The sequence below is a fragment of the Drosophila ananassae genome, chromosome 2R (assembly GCF_017639315.1).
Source record: "Drosophila ananassae strain 14024-0371.13 chromosome 2R, ASM1763931v2, whole genome shotgun sequence".
Lineage (NCBI taxonomy): Eukaryota > Metazoa > Arthropoda > Insecta > Diptera > Drosophilidae > Drosophila > Drosophila ananassae.
Window position 1 is genome coordinate 3,273,981 of NC_057928.1, and position 25,854 is coordinate 3,299,834.

The following is a 25,854-nucleotide window of genomic DNA, read 5'->3' on the forward strand; positions in this document are numbered from 1 at the left end:
ATGCTTTACTGAAGTCAGTGTATATGACGTCTGTTTGTAAGCCATTCCGGAAGCCATCCGTGATAAAAGATGTTAGCTCCAATAAGTTGGTAGTGGTGGAGCGGCGCTTCATGAAGCCATGCTGGCACGGGGTTATTATTGAACTACATAGGTGTTGCAAATGTGGAGTGATAAGTTTTTCAAAAAGCTTTGGAATTGCTGACAATTTAGAGATGCCTCTATAATTAGCAGCGTCGGATTTTTTCCCTTTTTTATGCAGCGGAATAATGAAGGATTCCTTCCACATAAAGGGAAAGATCGAAGTTTCCAGCGATAGATTAAAGAGTTTAACAAGCGGTTTGCACAGTGCCTCGGCGCAGTACTTCAGAACACAGCCTGGTACTCCATCAGGGCCTGGCGAATACACGGGCTTAACCTTAAGAAGATCCGATAACACACCACTTTGATCGAAAGATGGGCAAAATATAAGGTTGGCTGATTGGATATTATAAGTGTAAGGCTGAGCTAAACTGCTGCTAGGTCAATAGGTAGTTTGAAAAAACTGTGCAAAGAGATCGGCCATTGCCTGATCGGTGTTCGCATAAGAGTTCTCAAACGTAAGCAGTGGGGGAAAAGATACATGTTTACGCTTAGTTTTTACAAAGTTATAAAACTGCGACATAGATAAAGAAAAGATAAACAAATTCAATAAATTATTGCCGGCCAAAACTTTCCGGCGGCTGCTTGACCCGACAGGGATTCTTTGATCCATTACTCCCCATGTACTATGGGAGTACTACCCACTACTGCTCATATATCCTATGCTATCCTCATACTATCCTAATAAAACTATCTCTGGTTCTTTCATGCCTTCGCTAGCGATGGCATATCTTATGATTATTCGCTTTCAAACGACTTATTGAAAACTACCGCAGAATTGCTGATCGTTCAAAGGGGTTTTCTGAGCCGCATAATTTTATCAAAGCATTCGATTTTTTAAATCATTTTTGCCTTCAACGGACACTGTATCATATGAGTTTTCCTCCAAATATCGTACAGTGGATGAGTTTATAACTATCGAATCTCACGTAGCGTTTCCTTTAAGAACAATAGATTTATAAACGTTACATTTGGCGCAAGGAAGTCACTTAGGACCTCTTCTATTTATCCTATTTGTTATGACTTACAAAGTGTCGTAAGCTGTGCTTTTATGAATGCTGATGATGTCAAGCTCTGTTGTTCTTTCTCAAACCACTTCCTTCATAGACATCGGCAATTGGACCTTGATGAAATCTTCTTGTGGTGATCTAACAATCTCCTCTTACTGAACTGCTTAGTGTGCGTCTTGTCATCTCGTACTAACTTAGGAATTACATTTTCTTAATGAATGATCTTGGAGTTATTACCATAAGCAGTCGTTTAATGAACATATCTGTCTGTCTGTACGTTTCTACGAAAACTAGCCTCTATGTTTGAAAGCTTTCAAGCTGAAACTTTGCACCCATCCTTCTTTTGTTTGCTGGCAGTATATAAGTCGGAACGGCCGGGATCGGTCGAATATACCATAAAGCTGTCATACAACTAAATGATCGGACATGCCACAACTGCAAGGGTTTATCAACTTCGGCTCCGCCCGAAGCTAGCTTTCCTTTCTTGTTGTTGTATAAAACCACAAACACATTATGCACGATAAATATTAATACCTTACTGTCGATTAGGGGTGAAAATCCTTTTACTCTTTTTTTATTTGAACGAGAGCTGTCATTTTGTAAAATCAAGGGAAAACAGGAGCACATTATTTTTAAAATTTTGTTTACCTGTATTTATAGTTCATACCACAAATTGGGAATATGAATTTTCAGTTTTTTACTAGTTTTTGTACCAGTTGTTTTGTACCTATAAATATACATAGCCCGATTGTTATTGGTAGTATTTTCTCAACTAGATATCCAATTGTGAGTTGGTTATAAAATAAAGTCGTTTTACAATAAGACAATCTTGTCCCAGTTGTTGATTTTTTTAATAAATCATTCCGCCACCCTCGACTGAACAGATTTAAAACTTTTAAGCACTTGGACACTTGGAATATGGACGTATACTTTTAAAAATTTTAACGCGGAAAGTATTTTAGCCAGCTGTATTTTTCTCATTCAAAGTCAATGATGTAAATATGTAGTTTAATAATGTATATGAACAAACTAAAAAAAAAATTTATTTAAAAAAAAAATTTTAATTTTTTGTTATTTCAGCCTTATTTTCATGGAAATATTAAAAACTTTATTTTCTTACCTCCTCACAGAGAGCAAGCATACGCCTCGTGCTTTCGAGAGACTGAAAGAAAGGAAAAATGGATAGATTAAATTATTCAAAATTTGGAAATTAATCTTTATACAAAATATTTATTTAGAACAAGAATAGGACAAGAAATAGAACAAGAAAGGAAAGCTAACTTCGGGCGGAGCCGAAGTTGATATACCCTTGCAGTTGAGTCGCAGTCCGCTAGGTGGCGCCACGCATCTTATATTATTAGATATATAGCGGATCGTATATAGTCGGCCGATCCTTATGAAATTTGGCATATCGAATTATTTTGCCAAAAGAGGAATCCATTGAAACTCCCATGCTTCTAACTTGAAAAACAACGAAGTTATAGCATTTCCGATCAATCAGTTATATGACAGCTATAGGATATAGTTGGCCGATCCTTATGAAATTCGACAAATCAGATTTTTTTTCCCAAAATTGAATCTGTACCAAATCCCATCTTTCTAACTTAACAAACAACAAAGTTATGCCAATTTCGATCGTTCTATGACAGCTATAGGATACAGTCGGCCGATCCTTATGAAATTTTGTACACAAAATATATTGGTCAAATATAACATGTGTGGAAAGTCTCAACCCTCCAACTTAAAAAACACCAAAGTTATGGCATTTCCGATCAATCAGTTATATGGCAGCTATAGGATATAGTAGACCGATCCCGACCGTTCCGACTTATATACTGCCTGCAAAGGAAAGAAGGGTGTGTGCAAAGTTTCAACTCGACAGCTTTAAAACTGAGAGACTAGTTTGCGTAGAAACAGACAGACGGACCGACGGACAGACGGACAGACGGACATGCTCATATCGCCTCAGGAGGTGATCCTGATCAAGAATATATATACTTTATAGGGTCGGAGATGTCTCCTTCACTGCGTTGCACACCTTTGACCAAAATTATAATACCCTCTGCAAGGGTATAAAAATGGAATTCACAACAATGTGACACGGAACGTTCTTTCTCCGAGGGCGGCCGTAAATTTATCGACTTAATTATCGAAATTTAAAACAAAGTGTTTTTTAAGCTAGAAGGATGGGACATTGTACAGATTCCATTTTGGGCAACTTAATCCGATCTGCCAAATCGGCCAACTATATACGATCCGATATATATATAATACAGGTATCCAGGTGTCATAACAATAGAGACGGAGCGGTCTGGCGTACGCCAGTGACCGTGACGACCAGGTGTGATCCTGTAAAGCGAGGTGCTACCAGCTCGGGAACTCAAGTCCAACAATAAAACCAATTAGGGACACCCCGGTCAAGTCAATACACTCCTGATCCAGGCGATGGGGCGTACGCACAGCGAATCACCTGGAGTGAAGGAGGCGCGACGCCAAACCTCTGACCAGCCATAGATTCTGCGGAGCGTAGCCACGCAGGTGTTTGGAGGCGAATGGCGAACGCAACCGGGGGAGTTTCCTGTGGGGTAAGTAGGCCCTTCGTGCCCTGATCCGGCCGCCAGGCACCAAGAAGCGTATCCTGTCCGGTGTATGTCTGGGAGGTGAACCTATTGGTCTGCTAACATGGATTAGGTGCCGGCCACGGCGGAAAGGCATGACCAGTGAGCCAAGAATATCGACGGCGCCCACAGAAGAAAAGCAGCGACAACGGGGAGAGGATCAACAAACTCCGCAACTGGAGCACGTGACTCCAAACGGAGGGAATCTCAAGCCGAACCGGCGCCAGGTACCAAAACCACACGTCCTGCTGGGCGAAAGCTTTGAGGGGGCGTGTATATTGGCACCAACCCGGAACGGTGACCGGGGAACGAGCGGTCGATCGGCTGATCCGATTCGATTATTTCGAAGTAGAGAACTTCGGAGTGAAGCCAGCGCCACCAGTCGCGAAAGGAAACATCGAAAGGAAAATGAAGCGCGACACGAACTTCATGCAGGCCTAAAATGGAATCATGGATGACTACAAGAAGGAATGACTAGCAAGATGACTAGAGCAGCAGGAGGTCACTTATGGCAACAGTGACAAGTTATGGTACCTTCCGCACTTCGGAAACAAGCCTGGGAATATCCGTCAATTTTCCCTGAACTCAGCACTACTGAAAGGCCCCCCGAACTACAAGTCACTCCTGGCTGTTCTCTTCCACTTTAAGGAAGGAGCCGTGGGATTCTGTGCCGGCAATAAGGAGATGTGTCACCAGGTTTTGATGCAGCACAAGATAGATGCGCCCAGAGATTTTTGTGGAGGCATAAAGATGACCGAAAGGCCAAGGAGATCTAATGGATTATAGTGATGACGTTTGGACCGCAAATGCTTCATGCACGTGCACTTTGATCCCCGGGCGGTCCTGCCCATTAATGAGTACCACTACGTAGACGATTACGTAGACAGCTTCGCAGACGAGGATGAAGCTATCGCCATCTCAAAACGAGTAAGAGAGATACACGCAAGAGCCGGTTTTGATCTGTGTCGATTTTCCTCCTGCTCGGCGAGGTTTGTCAGAGCCTTAAATCCATTAGGCATCAACGAGAACGTCGAGTGGATCGAATCCGAGCAGAAGGTATTGGGAATGTATTGGCATCCGGCTACAGATGACTTCAGATTTAGTGTCAACTACCATCGGGTTCCCAGTAGCGTGATGGCCGGGGAACGCATTCCTACCAAGCGGGAGTTCCTCAGCTTAGTGAAGTCCGTTTGATCCGATTGGGTTCTTGCGCTGCTTACATGTATGTTCTTAAACGAAATATGCTCCGATGAGGGTAATTTCAGTCCCGAGATCGGAACTACAGACGGCCGTCCTGGGAACACGGCTGATGAATACTGTGAAACAGGTACATAGCTTGAAAATAAGCAGATATGGCTGTTGGGCCAAGCAGCCACTTGAGCAACCATTTAAAAATAATCATAATTTGTTATATCTTTCCAGAGATTTTCGAACTACAACTGGCTGGTAAGCACCCCTGCTTGGGTGTTTAGATTCGTCCGACGATGCCGCGGACAGTATAATGACAGTGAGAAGCACGGACTTACGGCAAACAAGTGCGGCGGGCGGAGCGCATATTGATCCGGCAGGCGCAAAGTGAAGCGCTCTCCGGAGAGGAGAAGGACAAGACAGGTAAGATCTCGAAAGAAGTCAGTCCATCACGCCGATGGAGTCATGAACGTAAGGGGAAGGATGGTCACCGCATCATGTGTGTCATACAGTGCCCGGCGACCTATTATACTATCCCATAGACACTCGCTGTAGGTGATGGTAGTACACCCCTACCACGAAAAGATGGGGCATTAGAACCAACATACGGCCAGGCCAGATACGGAAGAAGTTCTGGATAACGGAGGCTGCTACGGAAGTTGGTGGCTGACTGCCGGACTTGCAAGCTGCGGAGGGCACAACCGATGCAGCCTATTATGGGCCCCTTGACAGAGGGCCGACTGGAAGCCAACGGATGGCCATTCAAGCACACAGGCTTGGATTATTTTGGACCGTTGCACGTGACGATTTGACGTCGCATCGAGAAAAGGTGGGTGGCACTGTTCACCTGTTTAACCACGAGGGCCATCCATTTAAAGTTGGTCCTTGATTTATCTTCAGATTCCTGCATCATCGCTATGAGAAACTTCATGAGATGACAAGAACCGGTGGTCAAGATTAGGTGCGATAATGGAAAAAACTTCGTTTGAGCCAATCAAGATGCCAGAAGATCCAACGAAGTTTTCGAGCCAGAGAAGATCCAGAGCGAGCTGTCATCCAAAGGAATCGAATGGATTTTCGCAGTCCAGCAAACCCAGGTGAAGGTCCCGCCTGGGAAAGGATGGTCCAATGCTTCAAAAAGGTGCTGGCCCATAGGATGAGGCAGCTGGCTCCCAAGGAACATGTTCTGGAGAATCTGTAGATCGAGGCGGAGAACATAGTAAATTCCCTTTTATGCGGATGCTAAGAGCTTCAAACCACAGAGAGGTTTATCATAGAAGTTTTGACCTGGCGCCGGACGTGACCATCAGCGAAAGATTATTGAATCTTGTAGAGGCTTGGCGTGTTGGTTATTCCCTTGACCAGAATGGTTTTACGCTGATAGTCGCAAAGTTTCTCATTTCTATAATTTTATTTCATAGATTTATTCTTATAATAAGCGCACAGGGGAGCTGGAATTTCATAGTCATTTAATATATTATGGGAGTTATCAATTGCAGAAATTTTTAAATTAAAAATTTAACCTAGAATCTTTTATGAATATAATCTCGGTGGCGAGTCATTCTCTTTAAAATATTGAATGAAAACATATTATGAATTTAAAGATATTTGTTAATTTCGGGCTGTATAATGTACTAAGATACGTAATGTATTATATACATATATAATATATATATTATATGTCAAATGTACATAATACAAATATATATAAATATATATAAGTTAATTCCTTGATATAATTTTATATACTTATTTCTATATACTATATATTTGTTTCAAATTTCCATTAGCTAGATTATACTCCTCAAAATTAAGAAAAACAAGACGAGGAAGCTTTGATTCGAGCAGAATTGTTTGTTATTATCACTATCATAAATTTTTTGAAAAGCAGAGTAAAGAAAAAGGATTCAAGCCCAATACAAGGTGGCGCAGAAACTGATAGATGCACTAGTCAACATAGTTGATGTTGATTTTTTTAGTAGGGCGTTGGTTCATGAATAACTATTGGGGTTGAGGAGATTTAAAGATCATCAATAAAGTGAATACGTAAAAATATGAACCACCTCAAACAGTAGTTTTCATAGCCTATTTTTCCTAATGTAAAATAATTCTTCTCACACTTTTTATATTGAGAGTACGACTTCAGATTTGAAATAAGTTGTTTTACTAATGATTTAAACTTGTTAGGGATTCTCTCTAATTTTTAGATGGTCTCTTCTAAATAATACTTCAAATTGTATGTACATGGCCATGTCAAGATATTTTTCTGTGTCTGTTTAGTAAGTGTACCTTTTTTTGCTAAATCATTCAACAATCTTAGATTCTACCAGAATATCCTCCTAAATATGTCATTCTTAGCTATTAGTATTGATTCATATATTTACAAATAAACACTACCTCAATGTTTCCCAAGACTATATAAAAATGTCATTTACGAAACGTAAAACAGCAAAAAGTAATGAATGGGTAAGGTACCAAACGAAGGGAAATAAATAACAATCATACGCTGTTGGGATTATTCAAAATTTGTATAAAATCAAATGCAAGGCCTGGTTCTGATCTGATTTTGAATTTTATGTGGCTACACATTAGCACACGCACAGATGGAGAGAAAAAATAGAGATTTTACCCGCCACTGAGTTAAGTATTTGACTTTATCACGTTTCATCGAGTGTCGTTTGGAAACGGACAAACTCGAATGAGCAAACGCATTTTTTATAATTCATTTATATGAATCTATCTTTAATAAATGGGAAATATGTACCAATATTTATAAATGTAGTGGTAATTTTCGTACTTGTTGTACGTATGACTCTGTTGAAGTATACTTCAATTTATAAAAAAAAATCGTAGTTTTTAGAAGCAAACTTAGCTCGAAGCACAAATAAGGTTTTTTTGATAGATGCGTCAATTTAATCTAACCTTACTCAATAAATTTTTTCACCTTAACATAGAACTTACAAAAAGTTTCTTTGTGATTTCTTCTTCGTAATTCATGGAAATTTGATTTTAACAATAATAAAAACAAAAAATTATATATATATATATATATTTATTTATACACATAAATATATATATATATATATATATATATCTCTATATATATAAAAATGAATTGCTGTTCGTTAGTCTCGCTAAAACTCGAGAACGGCTGAATCCGTTTGGATTCATCTTATCCTGGTCTTGAATTATTCGTGGAGGTCTAGGAAAGGTTTAAAAGGTGAGAAAAATTCGAATAATTCCCGGGAAAAACCTCAAACAGCATTTTTCTATTTCCCATACAAACGTTTTCTAAATAAAATGGAGACTACAATAATAGTAGGCGCCGGTACGTGATACATTGTTTGACAGATACTCATTGTTCTCTGCTCAGTTAATTTTATGCGACAAACCGATATTGTGTTTGCTGAAAAATGGTGAAAAAAAATTGGAATAATTTTAATTTAAAACCATCAAATCAATCACGTGTATTGAACAGTTGAACTGTTCACCACTCTATCCATATTCCAAAATGCTTAGAGGACGACGTGTGAACATCAGCCGCCGCACAAGGCATGTAAGCCAGAAACAAGTGTATTGTGATAGTGACACTTTGTGAGCGGGAAATTTTCTCACTTTGATTAATTACAATTTACGATGCCGAGGAGAAGACGGCCTGACTTAGGTCGTCGTAGTCAATCAAATGTGCGAAGAGCTACCTCACGTACTAACCGCACTGATGACCAGAGACAGACGATTTAAGAAAATAATCGTATTGCTATGTCAGAATTGCGTTCTTTAGTGAGTGACAATGTAGGAGATAGGCTTAGAATGCAACGAGTTCGTCCACATCAAACGCAACAAAAGCAAGTTAGACCTAATGAAATTGAGCGAATCCGCAGACGCAGTGCTCCTGTGATTTTTGAACGAGCTGCATTTCGCTATGATCCAGCAATTGATTAATGTGCCGACAATTCGGTAACAATTGGAGAAATGAGAATAATTTGTAAATATTGTTAGGCGTTATAATACACTGGTGAAACTGCTGGATTATGCTGTGCTGTAGTCAAAGTAAAATTGCCACAACTGGTCCCTCCATCGGATCCTTTACACTCCTCCCTCCTTTACAAATTTTTGGGATTGAAAATGATTATTTATTATCTATTGCTATTTAATACAGTTCATATTAAATTATAATCACTCAATGTTGTCAAAGCAATTTAGGTGTGTTTCTAACGACAAAGGGTCAATTTAAAATTTTTTACCGTTCCACAAAGTTAAAATCCAATCAAATTATTCTTCGCGTGCGCTTTGGGGGATCTAATGTCGCGTTTCGAAATTAAACAAAAGTGATCCGCGATCGCAAAAAAATTTCAGAGTCACAATTTGTAATAAGTCATTAGTAGTACTGTTTTTTAATTTATTTGGTCAGCTCCGCGAAACTTAATTTTAGCTATCTTCAGTTCTTACTGTATCAGATAATTTTTTTAAGTTTGAAAAATTTTAAATTTTGTCACAAAAGAAGTTTCTGAACGCAACAACATCTGTCAGTTAGTACATATATATATGTATATATATTAGGGCGGTTCGATTTGTAGGGGGTGAAAAAAATCGCTAGGCACATATGATTTTTGGATTCTTGGGATCAAAATAAGAAACTTTGATCAAGAGACCATACCTCTAAAATGAATTCTGATGTCCCTCGTTTTAACGTGAAGGAAAAATCCTGTTTGACCCATTTAGAGTGCCCCAATCGAGTCCAAATGTATGAACGACCCCCACTAACTTTGGAGGGTCGACCCACCCATGCTTGTGGTACCCCCCTAGGATCCCACAGGAGGGATTCTCCCTTACAAAAATATCACAAAATCACTGCACCTAAAAGTATGCTATGAAAATGTAACTCAAAACCTGTTGCTCCGCCCACCGCCTCTCCTCCTTTTCGTCCCTTGGGGGCCCCAGGGGGGTACCACAGGGGGGTATGGGTGGGTCGACCCTCCAAAGTTAGTGGGGGTCGTTCATACATTTGGACTCGATTGGGGCACTCTAAAAGGGTAAAAAAAAGATTTTTCCTTCACATTAAAACGAGGGACATCAGAATTCATTTTAGAGGTATGGTCTCTTGATCAAAGTTTCTTATTTTGATCCCTAGAATCCTAAAATCATATGTGCCTAAGCGATTTTTCAATCGACCCACCCTAATATATATATATGTAGGCCGTCAGCCAATCGGGTACAAACAGGGCGAGAAACGCATGAGCTCATGTGCCGTAACTGTGTACACCGCTGGTAGTGCGACTATACTCTCCACGTGAGGGCGGCTGGTAACAGGTCCCGGTAAGGTCATGTCTCTGCCGAGGATGCTGGCGAATTGTAGTCGGGCGGGGAGAAGAAAACTCCCTTCCTTAAATCACCCCAATCCAAGGTGGAACAGCATATGCCGAGGGATGCATGTCCGGGGGATGCACGGACGTTAATATGCGGACTCTGGGGGACCGGCCGACCCCTCAGTTTTAATCAGGCTTATCATGACAAGCGGGCTATGTCATGATGGACGAACCCCTTCCCGCCTACTCGTGGGTCCAAAAAATGAACATTACCAAAACAAAAACAAACAGTGGAGAACGGAACTCCCCAAGAAAGTCCGAAAATGGGATCTCGGATCCGTCAATCTCCAAGGCAGATAGAGGCCAAAGAGATGCTGGGATGGCGAAGCTCCCCACTGAGGGACAACATCCGGAGGCGAGCGGCGCCGGTGTAGGGGGAGATGCCAAGGCACCGACCCCCAAAACGGGGCCCACTATGGGACCACCGAACGGTGTGGGGGGCAAGATCCCAGGATCGAGCTCCTCTCACACCGGCGGCACCCCTAAGGAAGGCCCCGTTCCGACGACTGCTGGCCCCCTGCAGCGGAAGGGCTCCTATAAGGATAGGAGGAGAGCGGCCTTCATCCTGATGAGGGCAGACCCATTGGCGGAATCCAATCCCGATCAGGCTGAAATAATAAGTGGGCGAGGCTGTACACAGGACTTTCACAGGCTGTACACAGGCTGGACTTCAGGCTGTACACAGCCGATGTAACAGGTAAAAAGCGAGCATGCATACGAGAAAAGCCTTAATACCTTCTTGCTACCAAATTTCAGCAATGAAGATCACGTAGCCGCATCGATAGAGGGCCCAGGCGGCCATCTAAGAATATGCTCGGCATATATGGGTCATGACCATTTAGGACCTCCACCGCACTCGCTACTCAGGCGGCTTGTGGAAGACAGCGAAAGGAAGGAAATCGACCTAATAATAGGATGCGATGCCAACGCTCATCACAATCAGTGGGGAAGCACTGACACAAACGAGAGGGGTGAGTCAATCTTCGATTTTATCCTCAGCTCTAAGCTTCTAGTTGGTAACAGAGGTTCAGAACCCACCTTCGTCGTCAAGAACAGAAGGGAGGTCCTTGATGTCACATTATTCTCGCACTCCCTGGCTGATGCAATCACCAGCTGGAGAGTCTTTGACAAACACTCATTTTCAGACCATCGCTATATTGAGATAGTAGTAAATTTTGAAAACTTCACCAAGCAAGCAGTTCGAAATCCTAGAAAGGCAAACTAGGAGCTCAATAAAAAGTTACTAGATAGATCCTTAGGCGAACCGCCTTCAGAGACCATCGAGACCTATGAGGGGCTTAACGCCATGGTAGATAAGCTTACTGCGACTAGCGCAAAAGCTTACCACAAGGCCTGCCCCAAGAAAAGAATAGGTAGCAACAGATCGAAGAAGCCTCCGTGGTGGACCTCGTCGTTAGCCCCCTACAAAAGAAATGCTCGTAGGGCCTTCAACCACGCGCACCGTACCAACACAGACGAGGCGTGGGAAGCCTATAAAGCTGAACTTAGGCAATATAACAAAGAATTGCGCAAGGCAAAGAGGGTTGCCTGGGCCAATTTCTGCACAAACATCCAGGAGACATCAGAGGCCGCCCGCCTAAGAAAAATTCTCTCTACTACAGCCCCCATCGCAGGCTACATTAAGAACACGGAGGGGCGCTGGACAACCTCAAGCCAGCAGTCCCTGGAGACCCTTCTCAACGCACACTTCCCGAGTTGCTCATCGGAAGGAACAACCCAGGTGATGCGTAGCCAGGGTCACCAGGGCCCACTCAACTACCTACTTAGTGACAGAAATCTTAAATGGGCAATAGACAGTTTTAAACCCTTCAAATCTCCGGGACCGGACGGTATTCTACCGGCTCAGTTATCCAGAGCCGGCATTAACCTAAGGAAATGGATTAAGAAAATCTTCAGCACAGTCTTCACTACTGGTATGATACCAAAGGCGTGGCTGTGCACGAAGGTTGTATTCATACCCAAGGCGGGGAAACCATTCCACTGCACTCCCAAGGACTTCAGACCTATAAGTCTGTCTTCCTTCCTCCTTAAGACTATGGAAAGACTCTTAAGTCTCCATCTACAACTAAACATTAACCAAAGTGACATCTCATGCTCTCAGCATGCTTACAAAAGGGGCCGATCAGCAGAAACAGCCCTGCACGAAATCACTAGGATCGCCGAGCGAGCGATCAACTTTGAGGAATACGCACTTGTTGCTTTTCTAGACATAGAAGGGGCCTTCAACAACATCTTGCCGTGCTCAATAATTGATGCACTGACGGGACTTGGAATAGACGACCGATCAATTCACCTAATACGGCAGATCAGGGTCAACAGGAGTGTCGAGACTACTCTTGGAGGTTCGACTATTCGAAGATACGTCAAGAGGGGCACCCCGCAAGGAGGTGTACTCTCACCACTACTCTGGAACGTGGCGGTTAAAAGCCTACTGCGATCCTTGGAGGGTGGCGGCTGTAAGATCATTGCGTACGCGGACGATGTTTCTATTGCCTTCGTAGGGAAATTCCCACAAACGTTATGCGACCTAATGACAGGGAAGCTCGAAGTTTTGTCGGCCTGGGCGCAAAGGAATGGGCTGGGAGTCAATCCGTCCAAGACAGAGCTCGTGCTGTTTACCAGGAAGTACAAAATACCTAACCTAAGACTTCCGAAGCTCCTAGGAGAAACACTAGTTCTTAGTGATAGTGCGAAGTACCTAGGCATCACACTAGACAGGAAACTGGACTGGAAGCTGAACACCGCAGATGGGACTAAGAAAGCGGCAATAGCACTCTATACCTGCCGCAAGGCGGTAGGCCTGAAATGGGGAATGTCCCCCAAGATGGTCAGATGGTTATACACAGCGATCATCAGACCAATCTTATTCTATGGTGTTGTAGTCTGGTGGCCCGCCCTGGACAACTCCACATGCAGGGAAAAGTTCAGGAAGTCGCAGCGCATGGCGGAAGTCTGCATAACTGGCAGTCTACGTACTACGCCTAGTGATGCCCTTGACACTATCCTCGACCTACTACCAGTGGAACTGATGGGGGTAAAGACAGCCACTCTGGCCGCAATAAGACTGCGAGAGGCAAATCTATGGAGTAAGAATAGTTTCGGTCATACCAGACTGGACCTACATCATTTCATGCCTGAGGGGGGTACGGATTACTGTGTGCCCGTCGACCAACCCATCACTAACTTCAAAATCTTAATCCCCTCTAGGGAGGAATGGGATGCCCGGATACCGAGACCGGAGGGCTCCATTCATATCTACACAGATGGATCAAAACTTAACGGCCAGGTGGGAGGCGGTTACTTTTGTGAGCATCTGAGCCTAAAGGAGTCCTTCAGACTCCCCGACCACTGTAGTGTTTTCCAGGCTGAGGTAGTAGCCATTAAGGAAGCACTGGAATCCCCAGCTCTAAGGGGCAATCGGGGTACAATATGTATTTTCTCAGATAGTCAGGCAGCGCTCAAGGCACTTGACGGATTCTCATCCAACTGCAGGACAGTCAATGACTGTCGCAGATCTCTTAACGAGATGGCTGAACAGCATGACATCTACCTCATTTGGGTTCCCGGTCACAGGGACCACGAGGGAAACTGTGCTGCAGATGAACTAGCTAGGGCAGGGACTACCAACCCTCTCCTACCGGAGAAAGAACTTGTAGGCATACCCTTGGCTACTTGCAGGCTAAAGTGCAGGGAGTTTTTCGACCTGGCAGCCAATAGGAAATGGAGTAATCTCCAGACCTGTAGAACATCACGTCTGATCTGGCCGACACGCTCTCAGAAAAGATCGGCGAGACTTATTGCTCTCACCAGAACAGAGTGCAGCCTAGCGATTGGGGCAATTACTGGGCACTGGCTGATAGGCGAACACGCGGCCAGGCTTGCAGTCCCACACAAAGATTTCTGCAGGAGCTGCAGGGATGAAGAGGAGGTAGAATCGGTAACGCACCTCTTATGCTACTGCCCGGCACTCCGACGCAGTAGACTCAAACACTTCGGGTCCGAAGAACTCTCGGACCATAACGATCTCTCAGAGATTTCTCCACGCGGATTGGTTGCCTTCATTAAAAAAGCAGGCTGGGACCATGGGCCGCCACAGATAGTATAGGCATATATATGCACCCTGGTAGACAGGAAGGGGGGGGTAGCATCTCGGTGAAACCCTTGCTCCAGCGGCAACACAAGGAGCCCTAGCGGCTCAAGTGGAAGCGAGGGGGTCTTCTATGTCCCCCTTGCATCACCGCCCTAACCTAACCTAACCATATATATATGTATATATAGTCAACACACATCAGCCTGATAATAGATCAGCTAACGATACCATGTCCATGCCTTCCTGGCCGTAATGACCAACGACCTTTTGTATAAATAGTGAAGAGTATTACTGCTAATTAGAGTATTACCTGCGCCTGCATCATAGCCAGGCATGGCCATTTTCCCACTTGTCTTGTACTCGGTCATTTCCCGTTCATATCGATCCATATCCCGTTCCGCCATCGACTCGTACTTCTGTTTCACCTCAGGATCGACGTCTGACCATTTTCGGCCCAGCTCCTTTGCGATGTCGCCGACATCAAACTCGGGATTCAGAGCCTTCATTTTATTTCTCTCGTCATTGCAGAACCAGAAGAACGCAGACAATTTTGAACGTTTTGGAGCGTTGGGATCCTTAATTGTTTCCTTTTTTTGCCACGGCCAACGACCGCCCCCCTAGGTGGAACATAGTTTTGCATTTCCGCTTTATAGCGTTGCTTATCTTTCTCGCCCATTTCGTAAAAGCGTTTCTTCTCCTTATCCACCATTGTCTTCCACCGTTCAGCGCACTTTCACGAGAATTCTGCAAATATCACGGTTTCATCGGGGTGTTTCTTTTTATGCTCCTCCCTGCAAATCTGTACAAAGTCTGCCTTTCCTCTAATCATTGGACTCCCAGCTGAGTTTATGACATTCTGTTGCTCCTGCTGTTGTTGCATTTGTTGTTGTTGCTGCTGCTGGTGCTGTTGTTGTTGCTGATGTTGTTGCTGTAACTGTGCAGCTGTGTTGGCGTCCACTTGACCTTGGTTGGCAGCTGAGTACCACCATTGAGAGCCGGGAACGGCGGCGGCTGCAGCAGCCTGTGCCATATTCAAGCGGTAGTTATAGCCCGTGGTGCCTTTGTTGTGGCTGGGTTTGGGAAGCTGCTGGCCATTTTGTACGTAAAGAGTTGCTGGGTGCCAACGCCAGCCGTGGTGTTGGAGCTATTCTGGTGTGCTTGCTGCAGGTTCTACTGCACTACCACTTGTTGTTGCTACAGTTGTTGCTGTTGCACTTGCTGTTGTTGTTGCGCAGCTAGTTGCTGCTGAATTTGATGAAATTTTGTACAGACTGGCAATAGCCACAGATTTCTCGTGGCTAAACACCGGAGCCATCTTATGAACTCCTCCGGGTTCTGACGCAAATTATTGGATTGATTTGGATGACCTGGCTTGACTGTTACGTCGGCTCACTCCTATATGACCCCAGGAATATTTGATATACGTCTGTCAAAAACAATTCACTAACTTGCCTGGGTGATTCTAACGACACTAGCAACTCATAAATTGCAATAGTACTTTGACTGCAAGTGCGCCAATGAAGCCCATCTTGGTGTCTGTAAACGTCAATAATCTTGTAAGGAGCTTGTAAGCCGTTCCAGAGATCAACTGCCATCTGCATGTTCCAGTCCAAATGATTCTACATTATTTTTCCTAGAAAGACTCCAAAAAGTGTCTCAAAAGAAGAATATTTGCAAAGAAAATGTATTTCTTAATATTTTTAAAATCAGTGTTCCTTTAGAAACCCTAAAATGAATGATTTCTGAGTCCCATATTGTTCCTTCCTTCTATCCTTTTAGAGCTATCTTCGCCGTAAAATTTGGTATAGAATTGTTTTTTGTTTTTTGTGCCCCATTTTAGAGCACTAACTTGTATTTAATATATATAAAACATACATATAAACAATATCCGCAATATTTTTTTTACGTGTTTTTACATCATAATCATGATGCAGATGTAGTCATATTTGAAAACATTGAGCACGGATCATAAAAGCCGCTGGAAAATCTAACCGAAAATAATTTGTTTATCCAAATCGCTTGTGACGTCACTCGGTTATTATTTCTCTTAAACTCACTTCTCCCTTCTCAGATCAGCTTCTGCTCTCCACTTCGAAACCGTACTTTCTTTCGTGTCATCAATAGCGTGGTTGTACAATATGCTTGGCCGGTTGTTACGAAGGCAAAATTATTCTTGCAGAAGTTGTGTTAGAAATCGGTTTTGAAATAGTAGCTTACCTCTTATATACGGATTTTTTGAGGATTATTTTTTTACGTATCGGTGGGAGATCTGATGAAGATTTAGTCACATCAAAGTGGCGGAATTCCTCGGCTAGTGCTTCCTCATGGATGTTGAGCCTTGAAGCCTAATGCGCATGTGTTTACTTAGTGCACTCCAGGTGCAGAGAACCGCCGACTCTTGAAGACTCGGCTGTTTTTTGTACAGCGTATTCATCGCTGAATCCAGCTGACATCTAATGGAGCTCTTTCTAATGAATTGGTCGGATCTGGTTTATGTAAGGAGCTAGCATATCTTCTAAAGGCCCAGGAGGACTGGCCCTGATCATAAAGATTAGGAAGCCAGTCATTGTTGTTGAAACCACCACATACGGATGAGATGGGAGATGTAATTCTATATATTCTGCAGACGAGGCCGAAATGAATGATCTTATTCTTGATCTCTTATGGAATAAAATAAGGAGCATTCAAAGAAGATGGTTGTTTTCGATAGCTTACTATCCCCCTTTACGGACTAGCTTGTTCGTCACCCAATAATGTTGCAAAAAGTCATTCGGTCACGTTCAGAATAGGGTGGGTCAGAGTAGGGTGGTTCCAAATGAAACCGAGTTTTTGTGGAGCATGTGATGAACGATCTGTCGAAAGAGGGTAGGAAGTGGAAGGGTATCAGGCTTTCAATGTCACTGGTATCGATTTTTGTGGATTTGCAAAGTCGGTAATTCCGCGGATGAAAGAACCATAAACGATGGAAGCAAGTGTTGGCAACGAATTTTTTTGAGCTTAAAAAATTCAGACAGAATTCAAGTTATGAATGAAGTTGTACGTTACATCAATAAAATATAATTTATAATCGTTATTTTTATAAGAGATCAGATAGTATAAAGGAAATAAAATAAGATGTAAAGAAACCAAGAGAAGAGAAAGGTGTTATGAAGACAGCAAACGGGGGATGAGGAAGGAGAGCGAAAGCAAAAGTAGGAGAAAGACAGCTTAGAAAGCCCTTCAGACGAAATGCTCAGAAAAATCTGCGCGACAGAAAATAATAAAAATAATAAGAAAACTAGTTAAATTTTATTGACCTCTGTTTTACTGTTTTGAAAACGATACGCAATCAATTGCATAAATTCGTGTATCAATCCCGTGTGACTCAGTCGCACGTTTGTTCACATATTCACTTAAAAAAAACGAAATCACATTCAAATTCACTCAATTCGTTTAGTGCAAAGTTAATTCGAGTGTTGATTGTTTTCAATTCATTTAGGTTTCCAACTTGGAACTAGGCTCCCTTAGGCTTTTACTAAGGCCGTCCACTTGGAACTGGTGAGATATCGATCTGCAGGCGCCTTTCTGCATGAGCTTAGGAGTCTTATTATCATCCGGAAGAAGCCTCGGAAGATCCGGTCCGAGAATATCATTAATTTCTTTGGGTCCAAAAATTAGTTGCGCGAATTAAAACAATTTTTTCTTACCGATAAAAGAAAGCAGAGCTAGAATTTGGCCTTCCAGAGTCCACTGATTACCGTTTTAGCACTAAACAGATAGTTTACAGTTGATATTCCAAGCCATAGTTACCAAACAGTTTTTTCGGTCGGGTCAAGAAAATTCAGCGGTTGCGGTCTTGCTTGGAGAGAGTTTCAGAAACCGCCGAGACGCAGACGCATAATTTCAGAGACCGACAAATTGAACTCTTACATATATAGCTATATATAGACTTCCCTTTTGAGTGTAGACCAAATGAATACATGTTCAAATGTAGAGTATTTATTTTAAGTGATAAGATACAATGGGATAAGATACATTAACACAATTAAAGAATAATGATATTAATTTTCGATTTTTTACGAACACTTGAAAATATACGAATTTTCGTTGCAAAATTTCGAATGATAAGCTTCCGGTTCTTTCCCTTTTTTGTAAATTCTTATCCCCTGGTCTTACTCATAATATCCAGTGTGACCATTCTTTACAAAAATAAGTAAATGGGTTTGGATATATATATATATATATTTTATAGAGTCCGCGGTATGTCCTTAACTGTATGTTTCACTATATCACACGCTTAAAAAAAAAGCTACAACAAGAAAGCAAAGCTAACTTCGGTCGGAGCCGAAGTTTTCATACCCTTGCAGTTGAGTCGCAGTCCACTAGGTGGCGCCACGCATCTTATATTATTAGATATATATTATAAGATATATTCTTATGAAATTTGGCATATTGAATTATTTATTATATTTTTATTATTCCAAAGAGGAACTCCCATCCTTCTAATTTGAAAAACAACAAAGTTATGGCATTTCCTATCAGTCAGTTATATGGCAGCTATAGGATATAGTTGACCGATCCCGGCCGTTCCGACTTATATACTGCCTGCAAAGGAAAGAAGGGTGTGTGCAAATTTTCAACTCGATAGCTTTAAAACTGAGAGACTAATTTGCGTAGAAACGGACAGACGGAAATGCTTATATCGACTCAGAAGGTGATCCTGATCAAGAATATATATACTTTATAGGGTCGGAGATGTCTCCTTCACTGCGTTGCACACTTTAGACCAAAATTATAGAAAAAATTAAGCAAATAAATGGAAATTTCATGAAAGAGGAAAAATCTGGAAAAAACTCACAGGTCTAACCTAAGAAATTATTAGGATGGGAGAACTCTGAAAACTATTCAGTTATTTTAATGCTGCACTTATTTTGGTGTAAGAATTTTCATCGTTATTTCCACCAATCGCACTGAAACATCAACCGCTACACCAAAGCTGCTCACAGGGATGTATGGAACTCTAAAGTTATTTAAATTAATACATACCTCATCAGCTACTCCTTGAGCCTTAATTTGAAGCTCCTCTAATTCCGTTTTGGGGACTTGAGGTCCAGCCATTTCTTCTGATGGATCAGCAGGCATTCTAAAATTACATTTCATAATACATGATTGTAGTCATAAATTAAAAAAATATTTCATAAAAATTACGAAATCAACCCAAATATTGAATTTTTTTTATAATGAAAACTATAATTTCATTTTTCAGCACGATTCATTCGGTTTCGATTCATTCACGAATTATATCAATCGAAACAATGATATTGAGATAGAAGTTTGCCGCGGAAACTCTGGAAGATGGAACCAATTTTTGTTCTGGACTTTGGTTCAGGGGAGCCTAAAGGTTATGGAGCAGGTAAAATTATGCGTGGAGGAGAAAAAAAGTTTGAAATTGTCGGCCTGTGTTATTTTTTTTAATACTAATAAAATAGAACGAGCGGAAGTGCAGGCGTGTCTCGGATCTCTCCGATCTTGTTTTACGTGGCGTGTTCCACACTGAAGAGATTACAACCTCGGCACGGATGATACGCCTGCCAGCGCCCTAGAATCTATAGCTAGGTACAAAGTGACCAGCCTGCTACCTTTCGAATATGTTCTTGCGGGGCAACTTACTCCCTCTACATAAGCGGCGAAGTGTATCTATCACCTCGGTTGGGGGGCCTCAAATGGCGATACCGCTAAGGGCTCTTCTATGCAGAAATGCATTGAACGACCCGTGTCTTATCAGCAAACATTCTGCGCCCATAGAGAAACCGAAACCGGATTCCGATAGAAGAACCCTGTATCTGAGATGAACTTATGAGTCACCCGACCGGTCAAGACACCATCACCCCATCTGCTCTGTCAGTCCGACACCTGTCAGTCCGACAGTCCGACACAGAGGGTGGGGACACCCTTCAGCAGCATAATAACCGTCTAGCTGGTGGAAATGGTGGCACCGATTTCCGTACCCCACGATTCAACGATGGACATAAGTTGCGCGCCTTTGTCCTCCAGCACCACTCGGGAGTTGCCTAATGATATATCCAAGAAGTAACAGGTCATCCGGAACCCATCCGTGACAAAAGATGTTAGCTCCAATAAGTTGGCAGTGGTGCAGCTTCATGAAGCCACGCTGCCAAGTGATAAGTTTTTCAAATCTTTGGAAAAGCTGACAATTTAGAGATGCCTCTATTATTTGCAGAATCGGATTTTTTCCCTTTTCTTATGCAGAGGAATAATGAAAGATTCCTTCCACATAAGGGGAAAGATCGAAGTTTCCAGGGATTTATTAAAGAGTTTAAGGAGCGGTTTGAACAGAGTGTCGGCGCAGTTCTTCAGAATACAACCCGGTACTCCATCGGGACCTGGCAAATACACGGGCTTAACCTTAAGAAGATCCGAGAATACACCACTTTGATCGAAAGATGAGCGAAATATAAGGTTGGCTGATTGGATATTATAAGTGTAAGGCTGAGCTTAAATAGTGCTTGTTGAATACGTTGTTTGAAAAAACTGTGCAAAGAGTTTGGATATTGCCTAATCAGTGTTTGCATATGTATTTTCAAACTTAAGCAAAGCACGGGAAAAGATACATGCTACATAAAAAGAAAAGCTCAGTGTTTACAATGTTATAAAACTGCTTCGGATGTCGAGAAAACTGAATTCGGCAGCGGAGAATATAACTCTTATAACATTGTGTTATGACCAGATTTATATCAGTGCATGTCCAATTATAATCGGACCGTTTAATTTCTTAATTGAGTTATTAGGTTTATGAAAGTCTGCCTTACGGAAAAAATGTTATTTTCTACACAAAAAAAAGTTCTCCGGCCAGAAGCCGGTGATCAGATCGTGTCAAGCATTGGAAATGGCACACATCGGAATTTTTTTTCACCGTTCCTGCTCTTGAGGTGCTAAGGGAATTGAGCAGCTGCATGATTGGATGGTGGATCAGGTTTTCAAGCGTCTCTGTAGCTCAAACATCCCTATTTTTTACGCTTAGGAGACTCATTCAAAAGCTGAAGGCTATTAAATTAGGAATCCACAGTCAGTGGATCTTTTATTATTCGGAAACCAACGATCAACTTTTTAAACCAAATCTTAGTTTGTTGCATAAAGGATCGCATTTCGCCCTGGACTGCCCGACCCCCACCGAAACAATAATGGAGGCCAAGTTGGCATGAGTGAGGCCAGCACATTTAGCGTGTGAAACGTTTTCACTTAGCACTTAGCAGGGTAACTCTAACTCACTTACTCTTACGTATCTATTTTGACAGTTCTTCATTTGTATCACATGTAAAAGTCTTTTTGAAACCACTGTTGCCCGACCATAATACCCTTAAGGGATCGTTCTGGGCATATATCGAACCTTAATTGCTAGGAGTAAAGAACGAAAGATACTAGGAACGTTAAAATTTAAGCGTGTTAGAAGATGCTGGTTGTCTAAATTACCTTAGATACGATTATGTAGCAAAACCGGGATCGTATTACGGGTGGTTAGTGAAGGTGATTCGGGTGATTAAAAAAGTCTTTTATGGTAGGAGGGACGGTGAATATTTGCATTCCATTTAAGTCCTCTAAGGGTAACATTTTTTTTCATTCTTGGTCCTAAAAGCGAAAGATGAAGTTTTGTGGAAATTCGATGAGAGCTCCATACGGAGGACTCCAGACATTCATACGAAGATTCATACTCAAACATCGGATCAACCAGAGATATGAAAAAATATTTTGTTATGTTGGATCATTAAATTCCTTGGACCATCTATTTATAAAACCAAGCACACTCTTTATAGTGGATATATCAGACAGTAAATGTAAGTTTCAAATCTAATAGGAAATCCAGATCATTAACCTGAATTGATTGTCCTAAGGCGTACCCAAAAAGAAAATGTGTATCCTTTTGAGGGCTAGATCGATAAAATGACATGAGTTTACATTAAATTAAGCTTTATGTTATTTGAAATAGACCAATTCAGAAATTTATTCAAAATGGATAGATGTATAGATTGGTCACTAGTGAATCTATACTAAAAACAAAGCTTAACGTCATAAGCGTACATAAGTACAAATAAATTTGTAAAAGCAAGGGGAAAATCGTTAATAAATAATTTAAAAAGTAAGGGTCCAAAATGGATTCCTTGGAATACATCAGATGTGACGCGGACTAAACGCAAGCTTATATCTTTAAAAAGACACGTTGGGTTCTTCCAGATAAGGAACTCGAAATCCAGTTAAGCAGATCAGTTGGAAATCTCAAAAGACTGAGTTTACTTATAAGAATCGAATGGTTAAAAGTATAAAATGACATCTGATTGTAAGCCTTTCCGGAACATATTCTTGACAAAAGATTTTAGCTCCAATAAATTGAGCAGTAGTTACTTAAGGCAAAAAGCTTAATGCCATCAGCATACATAAGTACATATGATTGTGTTAAGGCATGAGCAATTTATAACTAATCATGTAAAAGTAAGGGTGGGTCATGTAAAGTAAGATCGGGCAAGGACTTGAGGCACACTAGATTCGACGCGGACTGGGCGCGAGTTCGCGCCCATGATAAAAGATGTTACCTTCATTAAGTTGGTAGTGGTGAAGCGGCGCTTCATGAAACCATTCTCGCATAATGATATTATTAACCTACAAAGGTATATGTGGAGTAATTCGATTTTTCAAAAAGCTTTGGAATTTCTGACATAAATATTTATAATACGGTCAGAACTTTTTTTATGCAGCGGAATAATGTAAGATTCCTTCCGCATGAGGGGAAAGATCGAAGTTTCCAGAGATAGATTAAAAAGTTCGGGCTCGGATTTGTTGGGGCGGACGGATATATCCGCTGCAAGAGTCAAAAAATATATTTAAAGTGCAATAAAAAGTACGTTCATATCTTCACATACCTATAGGTCGGACCAATAAAATTCCAAAATTCACCTATTTAGTTCCATAAAGTCAGCCTTATTAAAGAAAAGAACCTCTTAAGTCAACACAAGTCCAGAAAATTTCCAAAAGAATTTTTAACGTGGTTTCGTGACATTTTGGTAAAGTACCCTTGGGGAAGTCATGGGCTTGTTAAAAAATAATTAAGGTTAATTACCAACATTAGACCTCATGAGTTGAGGGATATTAAATTCACACAACAAATCCACCTGATCACAATCGGACAGAAGATTAGAAATGGATGGGGTAGCGGACAAGTGTTTCCAGTATGTTGGCGGTTCGGACGAAGATGGTATATAGGAATAGGTAACATATAAAGATTGACCGGACAAAATGATTTTAATGTAAAAGAATGATATGTAACAAATCTCTATGAAATATGAAGCGCATTAGGAGGCCACAGAAATGAAAACTCCTTCTTCCCTTTGCAGCTCATCTAAAAGTGATGAACATTCTAAAAAAAAAATTCGGAGCTAAAGATATCCGGCTTTAATTAAGACTATAATGTGGGGTGCAAAGAATGAACTTTTTTTTAACTGAGCTTCCTCAGTTTCAGGTAGCAGGTGAATCAGTGGGTCTAATATGTGGAAGTTTCACATTCAACGTTTTGTCAATTTATTCTTCACTGTTCTTGGCTCATGTTATTTTTTAAATATTAAAAGGTAAAAGTATATAGTATATAGTATATAGTATATAGTATATAGTATATAGTATATAGTATATAGTATATAGTATATAGTATATAGTATATAGTATATAGTATATAGTATATAGTATATAGTATATAGTATATAGTATATAGTATATAGTATATAGTATATAGTATATAGTATATAGTATATAGTTAGTATATAGTATTGTATATAGTAGCCGGAAAAAACGCTCGTCGGTTAAGTGCGAGCCAAATTCTTATACAAACAATAGGACTTTTTCGGACTGAAAGTCTGAGTGAAGATTGGGATATATCTATTTGTATTATATATATGTATAGAAGATAATATATTAGTTTCAGTTTTAAACAAGAAATTAAATTGGTACGCAGCCGAAGGAAGTTGATATTCCCTTACGGTTAAATGGCAGCTTATATTCTAAGATATATTTTGAAAATATAGTTCATCTTTGTGAAAATTGTATTACAAAATTAATTTATTTTAATATACGTTGTTAAAAAAGGCCCATCCAATCTAATAGTTATATGACAGCACAGAATATGTTCGGCCGATCTTTGTGAAATTTGCAGTAGATCCCAACTAAAATCCAAATAATGTCCCATCCTTTTCGAAAGTCGAAAGTTTTATAACTGAAAGACCAGCTCGCGTAGAAACAAACAGACAGGGATGCTTTATCGACTTAGGAGATAATGCTGATCAAGAATATATATACTTCATAAAAACAAATACCACCTAAAAAAGTCGACTTTAAGTCGAACAAAGAAGGGAGGTCTTAAATATGCTAGAGTCCTAATGCAAAAGACACAGAAGGAGCAAAAAAAAAGTCTGCAGAAAGACAAGCTACTAGGAATACGGCTTAATTGAACCATTTTATGCTAGCATGATATCATTTTATGCGAAAATTATAATTATACCATTAATGATAACTTTAAAAATCATAGGAAAAATCTATCACAAAGCTTCACCAGGAGATAACACTCTCTCAGAAGACTTTATGCAAACATCCGATTTCAGGATCGACACCAGCAGACGCAATAAATACATGCTTGAAATATTCCGTATTGTGGCGAAGCGGTGAATATTCCTGATCAATCCTTGTGGCGTCGCTAGCCCTCCAAAAACTTTCCAATGGTTAAACGCGATTTAAATTTTTAGTGAGAATAAATGACATACATACATATGTAGATGTAGATATATGTTAAATAAAATGTTATACTCGAGTGTTTAAATGTTCTTCATACGTTTTTTTTTTTAAGTTTAGTTTTGAAGGGCACCCCCCTAAGACAAAAATAACAAGAATCACGTGACCTTTCTTTTGATTCTGCGCACTTAACAATTTATATTTTTATTGTTACATTAGCTACTATTTTTTTATTTTGTTTATTAATAGCTGTAAGTTCCTTTAAATATTATCCTTTTATATATTGACTATATAATTATATTTAGAATATATTTCGTTTGCTTAATTTATTAAGCTACCTGGATATTTTTAAAATAGTCTAGTAATTTAAGTAAAATATATGGAAATTGTAAAATTATTTTCTCCGTAATAAGTGCAGGTATCGGGTGTCAAATTGTAACTAAAATATTTAGCATTTTACTTGAGTACAGTGTAGTAAAGAAAGTGTAGTGTAGTGCGCGCGCAGGACCTATACACAATTTTTATTTACACCGTGACATTTTTGGTATATTTTTATAGCCTTGCGCATACCTCTACGCAAACTTATCTCTCACTTTTAAAGCTATCGACTTCGGAACGGCCGGGATCGGTTGACTATAATCTATAGCTGCCAAATAACT

General features: G+C 40.8%; 1 protein-coding gene and 1 pseudogene across 3 annotated transcripts in view; both read right to left on the minus strand.

Annotated features, from left to right (window-relative positions):
- LOC26515550 (synaptosomal-associated protein 25) overlaps positions 1–25,658 on the minus strand; it is a 174,021-nt gene extending 148,363 nt beyond the window's left edge. For 2 of the 3 annotated variants that reach the window (XM_032453888.2, XM_032453887.2), the window contains exons 1-3: positions 25,534–25,658; positions 19,457–19,553; positions 2,269–2,310 (exon numbers count right to left, since the gene is read on the minus strand). In XM_032453888.2, coding sequence (XP_032309779.1) covers positions 2,269–2,310; positions 19,457–19,552 — 138 coding nt within the window. In that variant the 5' untranslated portion in view covers position 19,553; positions 25,534–25,658. Of the gene's footprint in view, positions 1–2,268; positions 2,311–19,456; positions 19,554–25,533 lie in introns of those variants that run through there. The other variant, XM_044715123.1, reaches the window with a different exon arrangement.
- Positions 14,650–15,642, minus strand: LOC26513784 (annotated as a pseudogene).
- Positions 25,659–25,854: the final 196 nt, after the last annotated feature.